Source organism: Sinohyriopsis cumingii, chromosome 8, assembly GCF_028554795.1.
Source record: "Sinohyriopsis cumingii isolate HCF-2022 chromosome 8, ASM2855479v2, whole genome shotgun sequence".
Taxonomy (NCBI): Eukaryota; Metazoa; Mollusca; class Bivalvia; order Unionida; family Unionidae; genus Sinohyriopsis; species Sinohyriopsis cumingii.
Genome location: NC_142968.1, coordinates 86,404,829 through 86,430,472, shown reverse-complemented (window position 1 = coordinate 86,430,472; position 25,644 = coordinate 86,404,829). Strand labels below are relative to the sequence as shown.

General features: G+C 37.2%; 2 protein-coding genes across 2 annotated transcripts in view; both read right to left on the bottom strand.

The window, feature by feature from the left end:
• Nucleotides 1–2,802: 2,802 nt before the first annotated feature.
• LOC149794066 (uncharacterized) overlaps nt 2,803–25,644 on the bottom strand; it is a 76,469-nt gene continuing 53,627 nt past the window's right edge. Inside the window, exon 5 of the mRNA XM_089968011.1 lies at nt 2,803–6,578. Coding sequence (XP_089824137.1) covers nt 5,536–6,578 — 1,043 coding nt within the window. The 3' untranslated portion in view covers nt 2,803–5,535. The remainder of the gene's footprint in view (nt 6,579–25,644) is intronic.
• LOC149794067 (uncharacterized) lies at nt 18,133–24,134 on the bottom strand. Its single transcript, XM_089968014.1, has 2 exons — nt 23,901–24,134; nt 18,133–20,939 (listed from the first exon to the last, which is right to left on the bottom strand). Exons 1-2 carry the CDS (start codon nt 23,902–23,904, stop codon nt 20,008–20,010), a joined length of 936 nt encoding a protein of 311 aa, XP_089824140.1. The 5' UTR covers nt 23,905–24,134; the 3' UTR covers nt 18,133–20,007.

The following is a 25,644-nucleotide window of genomic DNA, read 5'->3' as shown; positions in this document are numbered from 1 at the left end:
TGTTCTTTGACAACCACCTCACATGGAAACAGCACATAAAACAAATCACCCAGAATCGTAACAAAGATCTCAATTTACTCAGGAACATCACAGAGACTGACTGGGGATTCAACCAGGACACCCTCCTCACGATATATAAAACCCTAATTAGATCAAAACTTGATTACGGTTGCCAAGCATATAACTCGGCTAAGCAACCTGTACTACAAACACGTGACACTATCCAGAGAAAAGCCTTACTATTATTCACAGGAACACTACCCTCAACATCATTAGAAGAACTACAAACACTAACAGGAGAACTACCCTTAAAATTACGTAGGCAATAACTGCTCCTCCGATACTCCATTTGATTAGATACCCACCCAGACAACCATCCCACCAAATTAGCTATAAACAAGTGTAAAGTTGTCTTCAAACCAAAAATCATACCCACCACACCAAGTGGCACAGTAATCCTTGAACGAAGAGAAAAGATACCTCTACTAAAAAAAAAAAAAAAAACAGGTAACAAACAATACAGACCAGAACAAATCACCATGGTTACAAAAACCACCAAGGATTAACATTGAAGCTACCAAATTAGGTAATAAAGAAGGACAAGAACACTTACTAAAACCTGTACTTGTAAACGAAATCAACCAAAAATTTCCAGACTATGTTAAAATATATACCGATGGATCAAAAACAAACAACCCACCAAGAACAGCAGCAGCAATAGTCATCCCTGAATTCAATATGCAAACGGGATCCAGATTACCTGACTATTGCTCCATTTACACCACTGAATTCTGGGCTATATTTGAATCACTACAATGGATCAAAGACAACCAAATACCTAAAGCAGTCATTATAAGCTATTCCCTAAGCGTTATCAAATCGATCCAAAATCGCAATACACACTCTAGGGAACAATTTCTCGACAGAGCATGCCAATTACTCTACGATATCACCACAGCACATCAATTAGTCGAGCTCATGTGGATACCGTAGCACATTGGAATCTCTGGCAACGAAACAGCAGACAAAGTTGCACAAACCAAACTAGGAGATCAAAACTCTATCAAGCTTAACTATAGCTCTACAGAAGTACTAAGCTTCGCACAAACATATATAGACAAAAAATGGCAAGAATTTTGGAACCCCTCCACAAAAGGTAAAAAGCACCGTGAAACCCAAAAAACCGTAGATAGGAACATACAACTACCTAAGAGTACCTATTTAGAATAGAAAACCATAAACAGGATAATAACTGGAAAAACTAAACTAGCAAGCAGTTTTGGAAGGTTTATAGGACCCAAACCAGCAACCATTAACTGCTTTAGCTGCCACACCACCGAAGATCTACACCACGTATTCAATATATGCCCAAAATATCAACCCGCTAGGAAAATGTCTATCAAAAACCTAAAAGAGATTGGATCACCACACACATATCCAGAATTACTTACGTAACTCTAATAAAAATAAACAATCAGCAAATAAAAATATAAATAAATTCATAGCTCAGCAGGACTTAAGAACAAAATATAATTACTATCCCCACAAAACCAAAAGTCCCAGTAACTAGATAAATAAATTTAGAAGCCCCCACATAAAATCCCATAAGATATCATTCAATTTTATACAAGTTAAAATTTATCAAACGTTGTGCCTTAAAGAGAAGGTTATGTACAGTGTATTTGGGCATGATACCAAGATGTCGTGCACTGGTTTAAAGATTTCTTAGAAACCGCTGTTAAATGCATTTATCAAGTATACGTCACTTGCTCGTCGCAATTTAGTTATATTAATCTACATCTGGTACATGAATATACATGGACTAAAACAATAAGTATATATTTTCCAAAAAAGTAAAATGGAAGGACAACAAAGAACGTATTTCTTTAAAACTGTCATTGCACGTACGTACATCGAAACTTGAAAATCATTGGAAATTTCTATCGAAGTTTGAAAATTATTGCAATTTTCTTTAGCTTCCTGGTGCTGCCAAATGTTGTACTATGTTTCTGCTCGTCAGACCGATGGATTTGTGATAAACATTTTAACCTCTGGTGATACAAAAATGAATCTGTGTAGTTAATTTCAGAAAGTTTAAGATGGGGAAGTCCTTCATGTTGGTTTATTGTGGAAGATTATGGAGCACCTATTTTGAAGAAGGGCCAGGTAAGTAAAGTGAGGTGGCAATTCCTTGAACATTTCCATGGGCCAGGTAGTAAAATGAGATTGCAATTCCTGAAAATTTCCATAGGCCGGTAGTAAAATGAAGATGCAATTCCCGAACATTTCCATGAGAAGGGTAGTAAAATGAAGCTGCAATTCCTGAACATTTCCATAGGCCGGGTAGTAAAATGAAGTTGTAATTCCTGGACATTTCCATGGGAAGGGTAGTAAAATGAAGTTGCAATTCCCGAATATTTCCATGGGCAGGGTAGTAAAATAAGGTTGCAATTCCTGAACATCTCCATGGGAGGGGTAGTAAAATGAAGTTGCAGTTCCCGAATATTTCTATAAGCCGGGTAGTAAAATGAAGTTGTAATTCCTGAACACTTTGATAGGCAGGGTAGTAAAATGAGGTTGCAATTCCTGAACATTTCCATGGAAGGGGTAGTAAAATGAAGTTGCAGTTCCCGAATATTTCTATAGGCCGGGTAGTAAAATGAAGTTGCAATTCCTGAACATTTTCATAGGCAGGGTAGTAAAATGAAGTTGAAATTCCTGAACATTTTCATGGGCTGAGGAGTTATATGAGGATGCAATTCCTGAAAATGTCTATGGAAAATATAGAAGAATAAGAACATGTTAATTTGATATCTTTATTATCAAAAGCATACAAGATACAATGTTATTATTACATTGTTATTATGATATTCAGTAACTACACTATGTGTGAATTTCTAAATACTTCACTCATACTAAGAATCATTTGCCTTGTCAAATTCCACAAGTATTTATTTGCATAAAATGTTTACTCCACCATATTTTAAAATTGAATTAATACATAATATTCAAGCAGCGATTGTTTTCTTCTCGAAATGATAACAACCACATAAATCATTCAGAAACGTTGTTACCGTTCCGGTGGCCTAGTGGTTAGAGCGACTGCAAGAGGTCTCGGGTTCCAACCCCGACCAAGTCATACCAAAGACTTATAAAAAAAAAATGGTGGTACTAGCAGCTGCCTCGCTTGGCGCTCAGCATTAAGAGGTTTGTGTTACGATTGGTCGGCCTGTGTCAGGATAATGCGACTGGGTTGGACATGATGCTACATGTCTGTGGCATGCTGCTCCAGTGCTAGACATCATCATAAACTGTCACACTGCAGACATCATAGCGATATGACTGAAAAATTGTTAAAGCTATGTTACAAACTGACATCACCGAACGGTTTCGGGAATACGCACCATGTTTGAGAAGAGATCAGTTAATGAATATCCTAGTCTGGTCACAATGACGTCTACTGATACGTTTTTGTGATATTAGACACAAAACAAGCGAACATGTGAGTGACTAATCCTAGATAACTTTGTGGTGCAATTTCAGGTGCGTAAATATTACAAATATTTTGGCTCAAGCGGTAAACTGTCGGAAACCGATCAAATCGTCAAAGAAACGTGTTTGTCGATGACTGCCAATCATAGGTTGTATTTACAACTTTGGCTATACAACTTCAAATCTTCCAGAAGAAAATTGAATGGAATTAATTTCTGTAATGATACACCAGTATACATAAAATTAGTTAACTGGGTGATGAAGTAGTTCTAACTTATATTCTAAGACGTCAGCAAATGTTCGAAAGTAAAACTTTCCTGTAGCAAATCCACAACACATAGTCATAAATTTTGACGTCATTGTGATTGTATGACTATGCTTATGATATACCACGAACAGTTTCATTTACAGAGAGTTACCGAATGAGATGCAACGAACAATTACATTTTCAGAGTTATCGAATGAGATGCCACAAACAATTACATTTTTAGAAAGTTACCGAACGAGATGTCACGAGCAATAATATTTACATAAAGTCACCGAATGAGATGCCACGAACAATTATATTTTCAGAAAGTCTGTAATGAGATCCCAGGAACAATTAGATTTTTAGAAAATATGATTATTCGGTGCCACGAACATTCAGAGTTATAGTATGAGATGAAACAAACAATTACGTCTTAAGAGTTTCGTAATGCGGTGCCATGATCAATTACATTTTGAGAGAGTTTCCTTATGACGTGGTACGAATTAGTATACCTTCAAAGAGTTACTGAATGACATGAAACAACAATTACATATTGAGTGAGTTTTCTTTATAAGATGCAACGAATAATTACCTTTTCGGCTACTTGTCGACAAAGTTATACCTGCGGGCTTCGCTATATAAAAAATGCGCCTTTCCGTTTTTCGCGAAAGGCGACCAATGCAGGCAACCTATGTTCTCTGGGATGCAAGATATAATGATGTGCTGAGGTCTTTGACGTTTTAAACGAATGCGTGGGATACATCCTTCGATGATGTGCCAAATGAGGTCTTTGCGTTGGATGCATTCTATAACGCTGTACCAACTGGGGTCTTTGAAATAGGTTTAAGAGTGCGTGGGAAGCATCCTACAACGATGTGCCAACTGAGGTCCTTGAAATTTTAAAAGAGTGCGTGGTGTGCCAACAGAAGTCGTTTGTGTGCGATGCATCCTCTAATGATTTCCTATCTGAGGTTTTTTTGACGTTTTAAAATAGTGCGTGGGATGGATACAACAATGATGTGCCAAATTAGTTTTTTGTTGTTGCGTGGGATGCATCTTATAACGATGTGCCAACAAAGGTCTTTTGCGTGGAATGCAACCTAAAATGATGTGCCATCTGAGGTCTTTGATATTGTAGGAAGATGCTGACCTTGTATTTTAAGAATTCTTCCTTCTTTTGTTGAAGAAACGATTTTACCCGTTCTTGCCCTTATCTTGCATAATTTTTTTTCTTTTTTTCTTATGTTGATGTATTCAGTATTTACTTTTCGTTCTTGAGGTTTTTGTTCCTAGATATACGGAAGTGTTTTGCCTCTACCATTATTAATACCTAGCTTTTGCTTTAGACAAAGCTGTGTTGATGGGACGATACATTCTTTAAATGCATATATTGTCGAAGAATTTTTTGAAAGTGTAGTAGAACTGGGATACACATACCTGTTCATATTTGATTTTATATATATATATATATATATATATATATATATATATATATATATATATATATATATATATATGCTGCGCCAATAAAAGTAAGTTGGCTACAATACAATCCTTATACAACAACGTGCGAATCTAAAATCATAGTATAGTTGTCCCCTTCTTATAAGATTTATATTCAACGTGACAAGTGTTCAGTCTTCACTGTCATAGTTACGATTTATACTTTTCGTATGTTTACATGCAGTCAACTAAAAATATGCGAATAAAGATGTCGTATATATATATATATATATATATATATATATATATATATATATATATGAATTATTAGTTCCAAGTTAGCTTTTTACCCCCTAAAATCTATGTTTCATCCTCTTGTGCACGTTGTATGAAGTATAGTGCTGAAAGGTCAGGCCACATAAAGAGCATTGATACGGATGTTTTCCAGAATGCATCTGCATGTGATCAAAAAGGCTCCTTTTGTCTGACAGGCCTCGGCCACAGACTGAACACGCAAATGGTTTCTCTCCCGTATGTGTCCTAACGTGGCGGTTATAATTCCTTCTCTCTCTGAATCCTCTGTCGCAGTACACACAGATGTATTTATATACACCACCTCGGGATGTGTTTTGTGTAACCGAATCTGACCGCGATGATTTTAAAATCTCCTGGGTTAAAGTCGGTGTTTTCTTCCTTGAAGGTAATGAGTTTGGAGACGCTTTGTCTTTACTTCGCCCATGTTCGCGAAACTCCTTAAGTGGAAACGAAGTTACTATATCTGTTGCCTGCATTGTTGACATATGACCTGGAGGAATAATGCTCCCAGAATATGCATCTTGTACTGGCTGCTTTCCTAAAATTGTCTCTGCGTTGCTGAAATCAGTGCAAGACAGAAAACTTGTTTGCTCGACAGAAATATCCCTGGAAGGATTGTTACAAATGAAGACATTGTCATGTTGGTATTGTTCGTTATAGTCAAGTCCTCTCGTGGCAAACCGATTTGTTTTCACTTTATTTTCATCCTTGTCTAATACATCAGACTCCGTTTTCAGAAGATGTCTTCCGGCACTTAAGTCTGAAGAAACAGAACTTTCTCTTTCAAGTGCCGACGTGTCAAGACATGCATCGTCCTCCCTGCCAAGTAGAATATCCCCTGGATTTTTGGATGTTCTGCTTTGTCTTTCGCTTCTCTCCCGCAAAACACTGTTCTTGTCTGGTACAAAACTACTTCTTGGCTCACTCTGCAATGTGAAACCTCGTGGCCTCTTTCTTGGGGTTTGAAAATCGCCCACGACACTGGAAACCTCCAATGCAGATCCATGTGAATCTTCAGTACTTATGTACCACCGATCAAACGCCCCCAACTGCTGATTGTATTGTTTTGTCCAGCGATCACCTACAATAGCAAAAAATCTTTTTAAGGGGACTTGATCTAACAAACTTTCCCTATAATCAGTATCCAACACCGCTAGGTTAAAATCTGTGCGATCCCATCAAAATATAGCTAACAATCCACATCTGAATTGATGATAATACGGGAACTCGTTATGTGTACACTCCTGTCACCTTTTCATACGTCACTTATTCTATAAGAGTATTATATGTGACCTAACATGCAATCCCCCAAGTCGTCATTTTTGACAATCCAAACTTCTTTTTTTCAGCTAAAATTTTAAATATAAGTCTTGAGTATAACCTCTGCATAATGGGCATTCAAATGATAATACAACGTTGTCCTGCATGTATAAGTGTCTCAAAATGAGAAATATGTTATGTTGGAGGTGTTTGCTTTTTTATCACCGTTGTAGCATTTAAAATATACGAAAACGTATCAAATTAAATTATCAACACTATGCGTAATGTCCCAAAAATCGGGCAAGAATAACCATTCCGATCTGTCTCAACAATTTCCACAAATATTTTCATCATATAGGGTGTGAGTCGTAGAATATTTAAGAATGCATTGTGTTCAAGTAGAAACTTATCTAATACGGTGGCTTGCATTATGTTCTAGCCCAGGGTTAATGCCAAACTTATCCATAACGTGTGTGTGATTTAGATTTTTAACGTAGGTTTAACAATTGTTCAGTCATATCTCTACGATGTCTCCAGTGTGACAGTTTATAGTGATGTCTAGCACTGGGCATCATGCCACATACATGAAGCATGATGTCCCACCCAGTCACATTATCCTGACACCAGGCCGACCAGTCCTAACACTAACCTCTTAATGCTGAGCGCCAAGCGAGGCAGCTGTTAGTTCCGTTTTAGTAAGTATTTGGTATGACTCAGCCGGGGATCGAACCCACGACCTCCCGCATCCGAGGTAGGCGCTCTAACCACTAGGTTATTAGCATTTAACCGATGAAATATAAAGCTCCGATCTGAAAAACAAAGACGTCAATAAACGATGAGGATAAAAAAAAAAAACGTCAGGAGAAACTGTTAAAGATATATGTAGGGCACTCTGTATCCAGCCGAGAAAATAAGGAGCAAATAAAGATGAAGAATACAATAAAGGATGAGAAATGCGAGATTAAATGTTAGCGGTGATTCTATGTCGTACGAGTCGTTGCAGAAGCGATGGCCAAAAATGTTGAAAACATGGAAATTACTGTTTACAGCTGTTCATTGCCCGTAGTTAACGTGTGTGTTGGTAATTGTTGTACATAAGCAATCTATTTGAATTTTCAATATATTTATGAATGGCATCAAACAAATGAATATTTATTTCATACAGAAGTGTTATATCACCATATAAAGAGGTATTTGAAGTTATATTAACTGTCATGCATATTTAATGTATATTGTGTGATTAACTTTTGTCCGTAATCGAGGCTTGTGGATACTTTTGCATACCTGTGATTGATGTTTGTGTATGGAATTTTCGCCTACCTGACTTCGGTCATGTTCTGTAAGTAGTAAACAAGATGTTTACTACAATTTGAGTTCAAACTTTAGCGGAATTTTCATGGGAATGATTAGTTTTCCAGAACATTCTATTGCAACAAAGATCACATGAGATATGTATATACTGAGGCTTGGTAAAGGATAATTGATTCCTGTTTTATGATCATTCTGTGGGCTCATTTATAGCTGTGTTCAGCTTTAATTTGAGAAAAGCTATTTATTTAAATTATTCATTGGAATTACTAAGTGCGTACCGACTTTTTGGACTCAAGCACTATTATGGAAGTACTGAGAACTCATTAAATTACATTCTGGATTGTATCAATGTGGTACATCAGGACATTCAAGACTACCGGAATGCATTCGGAACACTATAGTTTTGGACTTGTGATATGACATTTAGGATTATCTGGAATTACAAAATACTGAAATGCCTTTTAAATTTTCACTTTGTAACTTTCAGAAATAAAATATTTTTGATTTTACTAAAATTGTTGGTTTCTCTTCTTTTTGTTACGTAGATTAAGACCTAGAGTTGTAACATATCAGAGAGGTTAAGGGACTGACACAGTTCGATGCGTTATTCATGTTAATAAACGGATGAGAAGAAGAAGTGGTTGCATTTTCTACAAGTCCGCATCTATAAAGAGGTGATCCAATTATATATTTTCTCAGTAAACGTTGCTTAAGTGATATACAACTGGTCCTAATTCGAGCACGAATAATCTGAAATTTCCTTCTATGCTAATAATAGCGTCTGGAAACATGAGTGTCACGATTATTTAGTACGCTTTTGAAGTTACTAATGGGGTCGTTTTGACGAGTCTTGATAGATAATGTGTTCAGCACTGGAAAGGTCGAAGGAAGAAACGAGCCGTCATGATTAATTGATCTAGATTGGAAATCGTTTACATTATGTAAGTTATAGCGAGCAAAAACACTAGCAGTTGTGGAATCAAATATGAAATACGGCGGACAAGGACCAGTCATTATTTTGTATATAAATGTACGTTGTGTTTATGATGACTGGATTCAAGAGATTTTCATCAATATTCTGATGTAATGCTTCAGAAGATAATAATGTTCTTGTACCAGTAACGATTCTGACTGCCTCGTTTAGTAAGTCAGGTTCACTTTTCTCAGGTAATATACAGTTGTCCAAAATCACATATATTTCGCAATAGGTCGTATCAAAAACATATATGTCATTTCTGATGGTTTCCGATAAAGTTTAAATTCTAGTTGGATCATGATGCAAATTCTTGAGAACGTCTTTTTTATACAGTATATTTGCTTGTGCCATGAACTTTCGTTTTTCAAGAGAAAAATTCCTAGATGTTGGTGCGTGTCAGACACTCCAATTCTTGGCTGAGCATATATAAGTAGTAAATGAAAGTTTAATATTTTTAGAAACTGTCATGCATTCAGTTCTAGAAGGTTTAAAGAGCATAGGCCTATTACTTGCCCATTAAGAAATTTATTCCAAGCAAGAGCGGAATTTATGAGCGGGTTCCGATGGGATTATCTACGATTCGAATGATACTTGTATCATCCCTAAAACAAAACTAGTATTAAAGTGTGTTGTTGTTGTTGTTGTTGTTGTAGGGTTTAACGCCATTTTTCAGCACACGATAGGCTATACATGGCGGCCAGTATTAATGGTGGAGGAAGAACCCGGGAAAACCCCGGAAAGAACCACCTACCCACGAGAAGCTACTGTCAAGCTTTCTCACATACCCACATTGGCTGAATCCGAGGCTCGAACCCACGCAGACAGAATTGAGATGGCAGTGATCCGTAACGGAGAGCGCTTTAGACCACTCGGGGCCCCTATTAAACTGTGTAGCATATGCGATATCATTTATGTGTAAGTATTGAAGTGTGTAGCATATACGATATCATTTATGTGTAAGTATTGAAGTGTTTAGCACATACGATATCATTTATGTGTTAGTATAAAAGTGTGTAGCATATGCGATATCATTTATGTGTAAGTATTGAAGTGTGTAGCATATACGATATCATTTATGTGTATGTATGAAAGTGTGTAGCATATACGATATCATTTATGTACATCAAGTCCCCAGAAGAATAACACGTTTTCTATTTGTGAGATTTTTAATGACCATTTTAAAACGCCTCATGTGATGCCAGTAGGTTTCAATTTATGGGAGAGTACCTTAATCTTAATTTATATCACAAAATACAACTCTAATTTCATTACCAGAATACGATGCTGGGCAAAACAAATCATAGACATATGTTAATTAATTAACTGTAGAATCACCTAGAATAAAGCTAAATTGGTGGCCTAGTGGTTAGAGCGTCCCCCTCGGATGCGGGAGGTCGTGGGTTCAATCCCCGGTCGAGCCATACCAAAGACTTACAAAATGGTACTAAGAGCTGCCTCGCTTCGCGCTCAGCATTAAGAGGTTAGTGTTAGGAATGGTCGGCCTGGTGTCACGATAATGTGACTGGGTGGGACATCATGCTATACGTGTTTAAAAACCACTCTTTCAAAAACGTTATCGGCAATATTGAGAAGCATATTAGTCTGTCATTATATGAAATGGACAGTTCTAACGGTTGCTTCTTTTCAAGAGACTGTAAAGGAGACTTCTATAAGAGATTAGTTAAAAAGTGATCAAAGTGGCTGTGAGAGTCAATTAGCCAGCTTGCGCATAGTACAGTTATTTACATCATTATTACCAGAAGCCTTACCCAGAGGAAGGAATTAAAGAACATTTTATTTTTCATCAGACGTTAATTCTATAGAACTGAAAACTGTACACACACCCCTCTCTCTCTCTCTCTCTCTCTCGTTAAATGTTTCGGTGTTGTCAACTTCTTCAGTGATTAGTGAATCGTTGTATTCAAAGTATGGAACAAAATATGTACTTTGACAGCCTATGAAAATCTTAAGGGTTGACGACCAGTCATTAGAAGCTTTAGTACCAGACCTGGTACTAATTTGTCGATATGAAGCTCTTTGGCTTCTCAAATCAGAGAGATTGTTTAATTACGCGGGGAAAGAAATAATTTTAGTCCAGTGAGAGGGTACTTTAGACTGCTTGTTTTTTCGATAAGCTCTCCAACGTTTGCAAATTGACCTTGTGATTGCCGTTGTGACCTATGGAGGTTCTGGTGGTTTAAAGTTAACTGTTCCATTCGATAAAGATTACGCCTCTATCAAGACTATATGGTCAGTGATACATTTTGTACACTTGTCAATATCGTCATATTTTAAATAATCCTAGTCGGCAGTGGATACTTTATGTCTCTGAAGATGATAGCATGCATCGGACACGACTGCCTTTTTTGAACTTGAATATCTATCCCATAAATGGAGCAACGGTATCTAATATCTTGATATAAGAGAGGATTCCCAAGCGCTGAAAATTAATCTTTAATGTTCATTATGAGTAATAGATCTAGCAAAGCCGAAGAATTGTCTGTGAAATGCGTGGTCGTAATTCACTCTTTGGTAAAGTAAAATCACATCACTATTCGCTCACCAGAGAGAGAATTTAGCACATTGAAGTTTAAGTCACATGTTACAATCTCTAATCTCAGTATCAAAAGCAACATGTGTGGAGTCTTCTTTGAGGGAGAGACTGTTTGATTTTTGGGCTGGATGTGTGGTAATATATTTTCTTTTGAGTCGGGATAGTGCTTTTAAATATTTTTCTGCTATACTCCAAAATAATGTGTCCCCATCCCATATAACTGATATAATAGATTCTTCTAATCTATAAATCAGAGCAAGAATAATTTTGTCAAGCTATTTGAGGGCCAAAAGTGCTTTAAATAACCTCAGCACACACACCGACTTTAACAGTGGCTCAAAAGCTTAAAATAAATTTGTCTTTTGTATAAGTAAATGTTCAATCCATAGGCACTATAAATCGTCTGGTGTAATGTTCTGTCAATTTTAGAAAGAACGCTATTCTTTCACAAGCACTGTAACACCACTGAGAGTATCGCCTACGTGATCTTTTCTTCAGCTAAGAACGGAGGAAAAGGTCTTCAGACTTAAATGTCACCAGAAAAAATGGAATGATTACGCAACGTTTCAGTGATTGTTGTTGTTGTTGTTGTTGTTGTTGTTCTAGGGTTTAACGCCATTTTTCAGCACAAGACAGGCTATACATGGCGGCCAGTATAACTGGTGGAGGAAGAACCCTGGAAAACCCAGGGAAGCACCACCGACCCACGAAAAGCTACTGGCAGGCTTTCCCGCGTACCCACGCTAGCCGAGCTTTGGACTCGAACCCACGCAGACAGAGGTGAGATGGCAGTGATCCGGAACGGTGAGCGCTTTAGACCACTCGGCCACTCGGGGCCCCAACGTTTCAATGAAGGCCAAGATATAAAATTGCCACAATTCTTCATACAACGTATCTAATTTGCACAAACTGCGTTTAAGATTTTAGCGCGTAATGGAAGTATGGTGTGAAAAATAAAGTAGATTGCGAGAAGAACTGACGAGCTAGATGCGTCGTGTGAAAACCATTAAAATGACGCTGTAGAGTTTGATCCCGGGTCATCATGAATGTCACCGACTACCATGTAGTCAAAACTAAGGTAAGTAGAACGGGCACAATAAAATACGTGAAAATGATATTACTAAATATGGCTTGCTTGCGAAATTACGACTAGAGTTGCCTAGTAGGACTTCAGTACTTCAAATAATATATGTCACGGATGGCGAAAATATGGCCTGCGAGCCTGAATTCGCTCCCCAAACGTTTCAAACATTGCGTCGACTGACAATGAAAAATGCAGGCCAAGTTTATCAATGGCACTTTGAGTGATAATAAAATGCAATGTGGCATCTCATATGAAATGGTTGGACACCCCAGATGAACAAGTAATGCTATGATAACATCTTTGAATCAGGAACAATAAGTCAAAATATGATGCAGTAGCGAACATCTGAAAGCAGGACATTACCTTACGATGGCAGCATGGGTGTTTCTACGACAATATCATGTAATTATCGTAAGTAGATTAATAAGCAAACCGTATGCCACCGAGAGGATGCGTCCTACCAAAACCAGCATTGTATAAATATGCTGTGTTATTACATATCCGCATGATTTCACCACAAAAGAGAAAGGAACATAGTAAGCATCAAAGCAAACAGAATCAAGAAAACAAACGATGGAAAAGAAATATAGTTATGAACGAGAAACCGTGTCTTGAGAAAGGTTTTTAATGCTTAACGTGTTACTGAAGTGTGCAGATCTAAAAACAATACATTAATGTGCATGAAAGGTTTGTAATATAAACTATCTAAATTTGGTGAGTGCATTTTTTAGTTTTAAAAGAATCTTGTAAGAAAGTAATGCAAAGATAGTTTTCTGGAATTATGACCAGAAGGTCATGTCGTACCCTTACATAAAAAGGACCCGGTTATTGATGTTGGAAACTATAGAGGAATTATTCAACTTAGTGTAACGTTTGATCGGAAATTTCATTCATAAATCAAATAAGCCGGCCAAAGAAAACGCTGCATATACACAAGACTTTTCCTGGATTCAGGTAAATATGTCCACTATAAAAAAAAAAAAAAAAAAAATTTACACTTCATGAATTAATTACATCATCCGTACTCAGTCGCTCATGTTAACATAACCAAAAAATGTAATGCATTCACTGATTTTAAAGAGGCATTCGAATATATTTTAATAGAATTAGTATAATTTAAGCTTGTTAAAATTGGTATTAGAGGTATAATATTCAAAGAAAAGAAAATCCATGTACACTCCAGTGGGAAACAAAGTGAAACAAAATCAAAATCATGTACACTTCTGTGGGAGACAAAATGAAAGGAAATTAATTCCATGTACACATTTGTGGGAGACAAAGTAAAAGAAAATTAAATCCATCTCTGTGGGAGACTAAGTAAAATAAAATAAAATCCATGTACATCAAGACCAAGACCTTCTTCAATCCAGCTATAGTGCTCATAAAGATGTATTCCAGCATCCCTCTCACCAAGTGTCACCATTCTAGGTAGTATATATGGGGGGGGGGGTGTAATGTGGCGTGGCCTGGGATTATTGTTTTCTGTCAAAATTACCCGTTCTCAAATCTCTTTTTAAAAAAAGTGTTATTGCTGTGATTTTTTAAGAGTCCTCCACTTAGTTTACGAGGAGTAACTAGACTAAAATTGTGCTAACGGACGGACGAACGACTGATCATCTTATAAACTCATAAACATAAATGACCAGTATATTTGGTTTTGTTTTATGGAGTTTAACTCCAATTTCAGATGATAGGCTATATGTGGATTCCGGTGTTGGAAAGTCACGGAATTGTGTACATTTATTTACATATTATGTGAAATTGAATGTACTCGGGTTTAGTTTCTGTGTAGCATTACCTGGGGATGGTTTATCTATACCATACATTAATTTAATATAGTGAATTTGGTTCACGCCATGCTGCACAAGCGAATTGCTTACGATGGTAAAACCGATATAGCGTGACCGCAAAAGCCGCGTGTGAAAGGGGTGGTTGTTGGTGGTGTTGATTGTGAATTGTACCTTCCTATAAGGTCTCCGTTTTATTTAGTTATCGTTATCTAGAGGGTGATTGCCTTCGGTGTTGTTGCCCAGATAGAGTAATTATTAATATAACGCGTGAAACTTATAGATGGAATAAAGAGATCTGAGCAGATATATAGAACAGAATGACACGAGACCCAGAATGAAATACAATTTAATCAATTACATAAACAACTGTGATAATACGTTACAATAGGAAGGTAGTTCTCTTTTGAAATAAATCATCCACCGAATTTCAAACACAAATATGCTCATATAAATAGCCGATCTGTTTTAAAAGATAGAATTGGTTCATCATAGAATCGAGTGAACAATCGAAGTCATTGCATTGTACAACTTCATAGCCTGCTTATTTCTGGTTCACTACAACTTCACTGTGGTTGTTCTTCTTGGTCCTTTCGCTTTTTGTTTCTTCTTCTCCAACTCTTTAGTCTTCCGGCCCTCAAACATTTTGTGGGCAGGTGGATATGGAAGTACGTAGATACATAGATACTTGGATAGGTAGGTACGTGGATACGTCAGCGGAGCTATTTCCCCTTGTGCTTTCAAGCTTTCCTCGCTTCTACCGCCAGAATTGTGTCCGTCGATTTTCCAGACATCATGTCCCACGGATAAATGTTTTATGAGAGAATTTCTTCTAAATTCAATCTCGGAGTCTCCTATATTTTTCCTCTTGCAGGAAAACGTAGACTGAATACAATTTTCGATGGGGCAGTGTGTGTGGGGTGTGTGTGTGTATGATTAGGATTTTTAACGTAGCTTTGTTGTGCTGCTGTTAGTGGTGACGTTGGCCGTGAAGAAGATAGTGGTTATCTCGTGTTGAGGAACCAAGGCTTCGAGACCAACGGGTCTGCAGGGAAAAAGTGGGTTCTATGGAACCATAGGCAGACATTGACAGGCGGACCATTTGTGATGGCTCCTTGACCATCCTTCCTCTTCTTCTTCCAAATAAGTGTTTGACCTATATATAAGCATAGTCGCACTGTGGTGAACTATGTACATGTGTGAAGTAAGGATCTTTGTACAAGTTAAAACAGGATAAAATAACACATGGTGTACATGCTAGCACACGAGACATGCAGCGCATATGTGGACCTTAAAGGTATCAACGGAAGGCGCTGAAATAGCTATCGCTGGCAAGCTGTTCCAAAGACTTCTGTGGGGAAGAAGTTTTTACATGCATCCACGCAAATGTATGGAACCCTATATATGTTGGCATGACCGCTGCTTGATACTTTTACAGGGATCAAGCGCCCTGTTGGTTGGTATTTCAACCATCTGGATAATGGTTCGGTACATCGTGATGAACTTGTTCCGGTTATCAGGTCTCCCCCCCCCCCCCCGATGGTCCTTCAGCATGGTTGTGACATTACTGGTTCGTCGGTATTCGCTGTGACAAAATCTTGCTGCCCGCTTTTAGACTATTTCTAATTTGGCTACATCGGTTTTGTATCGTGGATCCCATACTGTAGAAGCGTATTAGAGCCATGGGCGTACGAGAGTCCTGTAGCTGCAAGCCTTGATGTGTTTTGGGCAGAATGACAGGTATCTTTGCAGAAAATACGTTGTCTGATTGGCGTTTTCGGTTCCAAGATAGTCAAATGATTGAGTACAGCTGATCAACAACCTACATATCTTACGAAATATCTATATATACTCCCAACACTGTATTATCGCGGGCTCTATATTATCACGGCAAACGGGATTTTCCGATTAATTTTGGATAAGTACCGTCTAGCGGTTGATTTACAGATGCAAAGCTGTAGCCAGTAAGAACGCAAATATCTTAAAGAACATACCTTATATAGCTGAAAATTCTATGTCCAGCGTCGAGTTTTTAAATTGTATCTTCTGAATGACGCGCCGGGTGTTGAAATTTTAAAGTCATATGTCGAGAATTTCAACTGAACATGTTAAATCACTCTGATTGTGCTGCAAGTTCCATTTCGTATGTTGAGTTTTTAGATTGTATCTGTTGAATTACACAGCGGTGGTTCGACATTTTATTGTGCTTGTCAGAACTGATACTTTTATATGGTGAAATGATGTGCTGGGGTTAAAAGTAACATTACACAATGTTGTAATATCGAGTATTAAGATACATCATTCTGTATTCAATTATGGGGCGCCGTTACATTTCATGCCTTTACAGTTTGAAAGTTACTATTCACAGGTCGAGAATTAATAAGAATTTCTCTTAAACAGAGGACGCTGTCGTGAACGGACCGCGTTATTTTTTAAACAAGGAGGCTGATTCTCGTTGCTATGAAATTCAACAGATGAAATCTAACTATTCGCCATATGAAATTGAACTTTAATCACAAACAGTTGCATACAAAATTAGAATTAGAGATTCTAGAACTGTGATACTGAAATTTCAACCACCGCCATGTAATTTAAAATATACACTGTAAAACGTCGACATAGGAAATAGAACTTTACACCACCACTGTATTATTCAACATAAAATTTAAAATCTCGATCTAGAAAATGGAACTTTAAGGACATGCCATTTGATCCAACACGTGAGTTTGGATTTCTCGACAAACGACATCGAAATTTCAACTGCAACTTTCGCATTGGACCAGCATTGGACCAGCTTTTGACCGCTACGATGCCTCATAGCCCAACCATATGTAGTTGCTTAAACACTGGTCTGAATACCTAATCTATCATAACTACATGCATTTGTTTACATGTTGGCTTGAATATACGATTATAACACTTATTATTTCAGCTATGATAACAACGTACATTATTAATCTCGCTCAAAATCGCAGTAATTAGAATGTCTATCGATGATTTTGTCGCCAGTTCCACGCCTATCACATTAAGTGGACCTACTTTTCCAAATGTGGTTATGACCCAAACATTTGATCTTTCGTTTGGGCCTGGTCCAACCAATGAATCGTTGTAATGGTATAAATGCAATTGTCATATTTAATGTGAGCGAAATTATTCTGCCATGTTTTGCACGCATGGATAAATAAACTGATATGCCTTTTTTTTCTTTGTTTTATGGCCCTTGTTGTTTATATTTTGCTGGTCGGTTAAAGCGATAAGTATGGGTATGTGAGAAAGCTTGCCAGTAGCTTCTCGTGGGTCGGTGGTTCTTTCCGGGGTTTTCCCGGGTTCTTCCTTCACCATAAATACTGGCCGCCATGTATGGCCTATCGTAAGCTGAAAAATAGCGTTAAACCCTACAACAAACACAACAACAACAAAGCGATAAGCAATCGGTCAGTCTAGTCAACCTTTATTTTCGTCTTTTCCCACAAAATACCAAACTTGTAAGGTTCAGAAGCCACGTGTAATGTTTACATTTTCAAAACCTTACTTTAATTGCCACCACTTAATCATTATTGTTTTGATGTGTCCTTCATACATATACATATCGTGCTTATTCGCCTGCCTAGAAAGAATGGTTATGGCAAAACTTAATGCTAACAAAAACACAAAGAAATAAAAATCATCTGTCTATTATTTAGTAATATATTTTATATGTGCCATACTCAGCATTGACAATAAAACATCAGTAAATGCGAGAATCATGATTCAAGAATCGCTTGCATAAAATCGTAAAATGCTCCCAATACAAAAAGGCTATTATACAAAATATTGCTTCGAAACAAAAACGAATCATTCTTGTGAACAACTAATACCGAAAATACAGCATCTATCTCCCCATTATGCTTATTAGTTCTGACTAATAACGTGCTAGATTGGTTTCATCTTACGTAATGCAGTTCGTATGCTTAATCGTGAAAGCAACTAAAACTTTAAGCTCAAGGTCGAGTAACAGACCCGTAACTTGTATTCTAAAAGTCATGTGGGTCATGTATGCGCATTTACTCAGTTTAAATTAAATATAAATTGTTCTTTAAAAATTTAACACTTAATTTTCATTAACCAAAGTCTATTTAATCCTGATTATTGACCATCTGCACTTTAGCTGTCACCAAGAAACTTCCACACGAAAATTATATATGGCAATGGACTTCTACAGTGGTGGCCTTGTACTAAACTTGGGTCAAAATAAGAAGGCGTCGAGTGAAATCGTCACAATCCAGGGTAGTACGAATTTGTTTATCAATATGCGTAGCTTTAATTGTGACATCACAGCACGCGACATTAAATCTGGATTGCACTGGATCACACCTTTAGTTTCATTTCGTCCAAAAATGTCTATGTACTTTAACACTGATTTTGTCGTATGCACCTCTCGGGGCGTCTAAATAATGACCGTATAATGGAATATGGATGTATACGAATCCAAATGCAGTGAATACTTGCCACTTAAGGTATGTAGAATGAAATTATATATAAAAAAATGACACCATTACTCAAATAGTCGGTTCTGAATGCCTACATGACCCGTATGACTTGTACTATAAATGTGTCCACTCTGCTTTTAGTAAAACATGAACGACTCAATTTATTCGGTTCAAATACTGGGAAACATAAAGAAACTTCCACATTCAATTTATAGTTTAATTTTTAATAAAGAGTGTAAAATGGTAAATTATATTTAAAGGTGTGTATTTAAAAAAAACGCAGCAATAATGAGAAATTATTTTTTGCACAGTTATGTAAAAAAACTATTCTTGAAAGGAATATCAAGTCGAGTGAACAATTTCTGGATTTGAATGGATTTGCAAAATGTATGTAAGGAGACCTTAATGTGTAATACTCTTTGGAGAAATATGAAGACATAAAACATGTCAATATAAAAAAACAATGCACGAAAATAAAACCCTAATACAGAATTTCGCCCATTCTCCATCTCAATTTGTCTTTCGTTTTCACACATTCTTCATCTTCATCTCCGCTTTCATACAAACCTCATACACACTTAAGCTACTTTTTAGCCTAGGAGAAACACAATTGAAAGTGTGAATGTACATGTACTTGTATAACGCACATGTTAAGAAGACAATGCAAACTGATCACGCACAAAAGACGGGTAGTTTATACTTAACATAAGTTCAACAGTCAGAAATGCTATCCTACAGGGCTATACATTCAGCTAGCTTGCATGAAACGCTCTTGCAGTCTCTACGTCTAAATTCTTTTTCAAAACATGAGTAGGAACAAAAGCATTGCTAAGTCAGTGAGGTATTATTATTGACAAAATAAAGGTAAGGTTATAATGATTAAGAATATATAGCTTGGATAGAATATCTATATTCAAACGAGACACATGTAAGTATGATTTAGACAACATCACCTATTTAGAAAACATGTATCATCCCAGATTCAAGTAGAGAAGACAACCAACAACTCCTTGTCACTTTCCAGGTCAATCCAACGACATATATTTGTGGGAACAAATGTCAGAAAAACTTATGATTTTGAACGCAATTTGTGTATTTTCCTCATGTGAGTATTAAATGTAGTATAATGCTTGAATGACTTGTGGCATACGTCACATCTGTAAGGACGAATTCCAGAATGCATCTGAATATGGTCCGAATAGCTCCTTTTGTCTGACAGACCTCGACCACAGATGGTACAGACGTATGGTCTTTGTCCCGTGTGGCACTGGAGATGACGATGATGTGCAAATCTTGTATTGGAGCCTTTCCCACAAATCTGGCACAGGTATTTGTAGGCACCTTGCGTGTCTTCGGTTTGTCGATATGATCTGAAGGATTTTGGTCTGTGGTTTCGCTCTGTTCCTAAAGAAATAGAAGGCCTCCACGGGGACGTATTTGTATTTCCGTCAAAAGGAAAACTTGTCCTAATGCCATGATCTCTCAAAACAGACTGGCCCGAGTCTGCAGATGATTCTGGAGCCACATGAATGGGATTCATACCGTGAGCTGTCAATCCGTCCATCATTACGGCTGTACACACTGACTCGGGTTTATCTGAAGCCGACTGCCCTTTACATTCAAATTCTTCACCTCGAATAGCTGATACATAATGACACTCTGCTTCATCTACTTCATCGTGAACTGGTCTTCCATAAGTTTTAACGGGTCCAGTTAAACTCGAAGCGAAATGACCATCAGAAGCACGTGCATCAGTCAAAGAATTATGAATATTTTCTTGGCTTTGATCACTGACCAATGATAATACCTCGAGTCTTGTAGACTCAATACTGCCTGAACAAATTTTGAAATCTGAATCAAATTTCTTTCCAGCATGATTTTTATAGACACAGTATTGCACATTCTCAAAGAGCCTTTCACCAATCTCGGGCACATCTGAAGTAAAATGATCTTTGCTATCTTCTCTAAGAAACGGCATACAGGAGGATTCCTTTTTCCGACCTAAAACAGTAAGATATATAGCTTTTACTTCTCCTGCAATGATTTGTTTCTTTTGCATTCAACAAAACATGCAATTTATTCTATGATAATTTTAATGGGGAGCACGCATAAAACACCATTACCAAGGGAAGAGGCAAGTGGAAACTATATATCTATTTTTTTCTGCACAAAAGGGTATCATGTACTGCGCGGATTAACGGTACGAAATGGCTACCGATATAAAGCTGCTTCCACTGCAAAGAAAACGACTTCAAAATAAACGTTCTCTGTATAACTGTTGTATTTTAAAGCTTTTAAGGCTTTTAGTGAAAATACTGTTTAATCAGAAAAATGGATTTAAGGCAAACTCTAATCTTTACTTTGCAACAAAATTACAGCCTATTCGCATGTAATTCACTCTGCAACAAAATTACAGCCTATCCGCATGCAACTTACTTTGCAACAAAGTTACAGCCTATTCGCATGTAATTTACTCTGCAACAAAGTTACAGCCTATTCGCATGTAATTTACTCGGCAACAAAATTACAGCCTATTCGCATGCAATTTACATTGCAACAGAATTACAGACCATTCGAATATAATTTACTTTGCAACAAATTTACAACCTATTAGCGTGTAATTTACTTTGCAACAAACTCGCAGCCTATTCGCATGTAATTTACTTTGCAACACATTTGCAGCCTATTCGCATGTAACAAGATACATTTGAGATTACGATTACGATCAATAACAGTTATATTCACTCAGCAGGATGGTATGGACGCAATTGGGGATGGATATACCTTCACAGGTGCCCATCAACAGTTATCTCAACAATCTGAAATATTTCAACAATTAAAACGCACTTCGACGTCAAATATAAAGAAAAGTATTTCATCAGTACATTCTCCGATTTTGGCTAATGTGGGTATGTGAGAAAGCTTGCCTGTAGCTTCTCGTGGGTCGGTGGTTCTTTCGGTTTTTTTTCCCGGTTTCTTGTTTCCGCCATTAACACTGGCCGCCATGTGCTGAAAAATGGCGTTAAACCCTACAACATTTTTATGTACTTATGGACCAATATACAATACAATTTCTACATTAAAAGACCGCTTTACTCCTGGTACCAATGCCCAATTCTAGAAGCACAATCTCAAACCAAATGCAGTAATGAACTGAAATAACAATTATTACTTCAAGACCAGTTCCTACGAATGTAGCCCCATAAATATTTTTTAAAGTTTTTTTTCCAGTCGCTTTTTTCATTGTGATTCTTGGCTTGGATACCTGCATTATTGGTACTTATTTAAAGGGTACTACCTATTTTGTTGAATAATAGGATTACGATTTGATTCTCTGTGCACGTGAATAATTTTGCTATAGCATACAGTGAGTTATCAGGCAATGATGTTGTCTCGAGCGTGAAATTTGTGACCAACGGCCTCATTGCTTTTATGATAGTTCAGCCTCCATAATAAAACATTCCTGATAACTTCTGATATTTACAAGATACTTTTTATTAACACATGGTTTGCTTGGATTTGTGCTTACTGGAAAGTTCAGTACTGAAAAGCGAATGTAAAGAATAAATACGAAATTAATTGTGGAACGAATCCTGAAAGTGGAAAATCCCTGACTGTATTTCCTCTCTTGGAAATGACTCTCTTTCTACCATTACACTTACAAAATACCATGACAGAAGAGTAAAAAGACCGTACATTTCAAGTCGAAACAACCGCATTATCAGCCGTATCCAGTCATACCTCGCCATCGGGAACATGGTAATGCACATTCTCAACGTTATACCAAGCACATTACAGACGATAAAATGATCAAATATCATTCTAAAAGTTAAAAGCAGAATTACACACACCGTACGCTAAATCCCAACGTCGTCCCAACGTAATGCTGCATAATATTAGGAAGCAAGAAAGGACATAAAACAAGCACATGAAAAGAAAGTCGTTACTTTGTAAGGCGAAACAGGATAAATTAAGCTGAGCAATTTGCAAGATTTTCTTTCTCTTCAAAAATGCATCATTTCTAGGGGTTTTAAGAAGTATCACTTATAAGAGTTTTCCTATTAAACGACTCAGTTGGATAGCGTTTATTCTTATAAGAGTTTATATCACAATTTAGGTGAGGTTAATGTGTTTTATGTACCTACTTTTTCTTTTACCTTTTAAAGCGAGTTAGTAAATAACCCCCAGAAGGATTAACATTGATATCTTCTTAAATTTCTTCCCAAACATGATCATAATTCCTTTATTATGTAGACGGTTGTTTCTGTGGAGCCGCGACGTTAGAGCATCCGTCTCGTAATCAAGGTATCGGCTGTCTTGTTTCTGTGGGAAGGTCACCTCAACTATAAACTCATACTTTCTTGATATGATATGGCCAAAGATGTGTTTAAAGTGCCGTGAAGAACAAACCAAATAACCAATCAACGATTGCTGTACAAGTCAGCATTTGGTTACACGTTTTAAAATTAATCGTTTTCAGGCCTTTTAAATTACACGGAGATATCATTTTATTCACAATCCATCAGAAAATCATATACTACTGCGAATTTACTGTTCCAGAAGATGTATCTTTTCTACACACAAATCGTGGACGAGTGATGTATGCTCAAACTTTAGTGAGAGTAGCAATTTTACAATTAGCAATTAGTAATATACTAATTTTATTGCACAAATGGTATCAGCTTTTTGGGCAATAAAAAATCAAAAATCAATTACAACCTAAAATCCCACAACTAATCTTTCAAGTGTGCTTGCTAAATAAAGGCCAGAACATGTTAAGGCATTAATATAAAGAACTTAACCACAACCAAATAAAGTTTGCGAATGAACATGTTCTTAGAACGATGAAAGTTGGTTGTATAGCATATTGATTGATAAAGACATAAATCTCAGACGTTTGACAGTGCTTAAGTTTACAGCAATGGAGTACAAAAGCATACAGAAGTGTCGTAAAGTGCATACACATAATGGCTATGCCTCAAGATTCAGTTGTCAATATCCTTGATTTTTTCACTCCTTAGCACAACAATCACAAACAGAGAATCATACACACTCATATCATGTCTGAAAAGTTGATTTCACACATATGTTAAAATCAATGTGATGCGTTCTGAATCTAAGTTACACTGTAACTGGGTAAAGAAAATTACGATATGAGGAACGAAGTCAACACCTTCTGTCTAAGAGACACCACAATATCACGTGAAGTGTTTCTTTTTATGTGCATTGAATGTATTATGATGCCTAAATGCCTTTCCACACAACTTGCACTTGTAGGGCATATTTCCTGTGTGTAGCTGGACATGTTCAAAGAGGCTACGGCTATCTCCCAGACCACGTCCACAGATAGTACAATGGAACGGTTTTTCGCCCGTGTGTTTTCTAATGTGACGCTGAAGCGTACGTCTGTCTCTGAAGTCTTTGACTGGGCAGTATGGACAGAGATATCTGCCAGGCGTGACTTTAGAGTAATCCACGCGACTACGACCACTGTGCCGATTTAATGTTGCTCGATTAATACTAGTCCCGGGCGCACTAAACGATAGTTCAGTTGGGATGGCTTCGTTCCTAAGGATAGCAGTGTTGGATGAGAAAGTCCTCTGCGACAAACTTTGCAACGCCTCTAGGTTATTTAGATTGTTGTTAACATGTGCAATGCCTGCAACGCATAGATCTGCTTGAACATTAAACATCGTCTGTGGAGCGGTCGTGTCAGACTGTTGAATCGGAAAGCTTTTCGTAAATTCCTTAGAATCTGCAGATGGCCTTTCATGTTCACTCAACGAAAGCCCGTCTGTGGTATCCACTGAAACTATGTCATCTACTTCTGATTTAAGGTGGGAATTGGAATCTTCCCTCCCAGACCAAGGTCCTTCCAAGTATACTTGTTGTTTGGAACGAAAGCTTGTGTTATCACTGGGATTAACACTTTCTATTAATTCTTTCTGGCAAGAGAATTCTTCTGTGTTTTGTGTGGTCAGTCGAAAGCTTCTCCGCTGAATACTACTTCGAAACCGCCTAATTCCGGTTGATCTTGCTTCCATTTCTCCAAAGAGATTTTTGTGTTGATCTTTATCAAATACAACGTCAAAATTATGCACTGGGAGAGAAATAAGTGTATCACCGGTATTCTTAACTCCAACCGTGAATGGCTGATCTATATGATTGCTGCTATACGATGACTGTCGTGATACGGCTTGTTGACATCCACCACCTACAAGTACAAAATGCACATCTTTAAATATTTTAAAAGGCGCTGTGATGCATCAAAATCCACTTCTCATCCATAACTTTTCCAGCCGAATCCAGGATTTTATTTCCAGTTGTGCACAAACCTGCATTATAGATCTTTATTTGCTGATTCCACGAGGCAATCCTCTCTCACCCCACCCCACCCGCTTACACAAACAAATCAGCGTTTTAAAACCGCGTTCCAGCCCGAAACCAGTTTTAAGGGATTTACACAATGTGTCCTGTGTAATTCCTTACTATATAAAATATTGTTTAACGACTAAAATCCAAACAAATCATCCATTCTGGCCTCTTGAATGTTTCACACTAAAGCTAGTATTGAATAAGAACTCGTTACACTTCATGACGTTGCGGTATTGGAAACGATGTTCACGTTCTGGACTAGGTCCTAATTGTAAACATGCAAGCTGTTTTTTTGTGTGTGCTTATTTTGTCTAAAGATTGGGTTCATGAC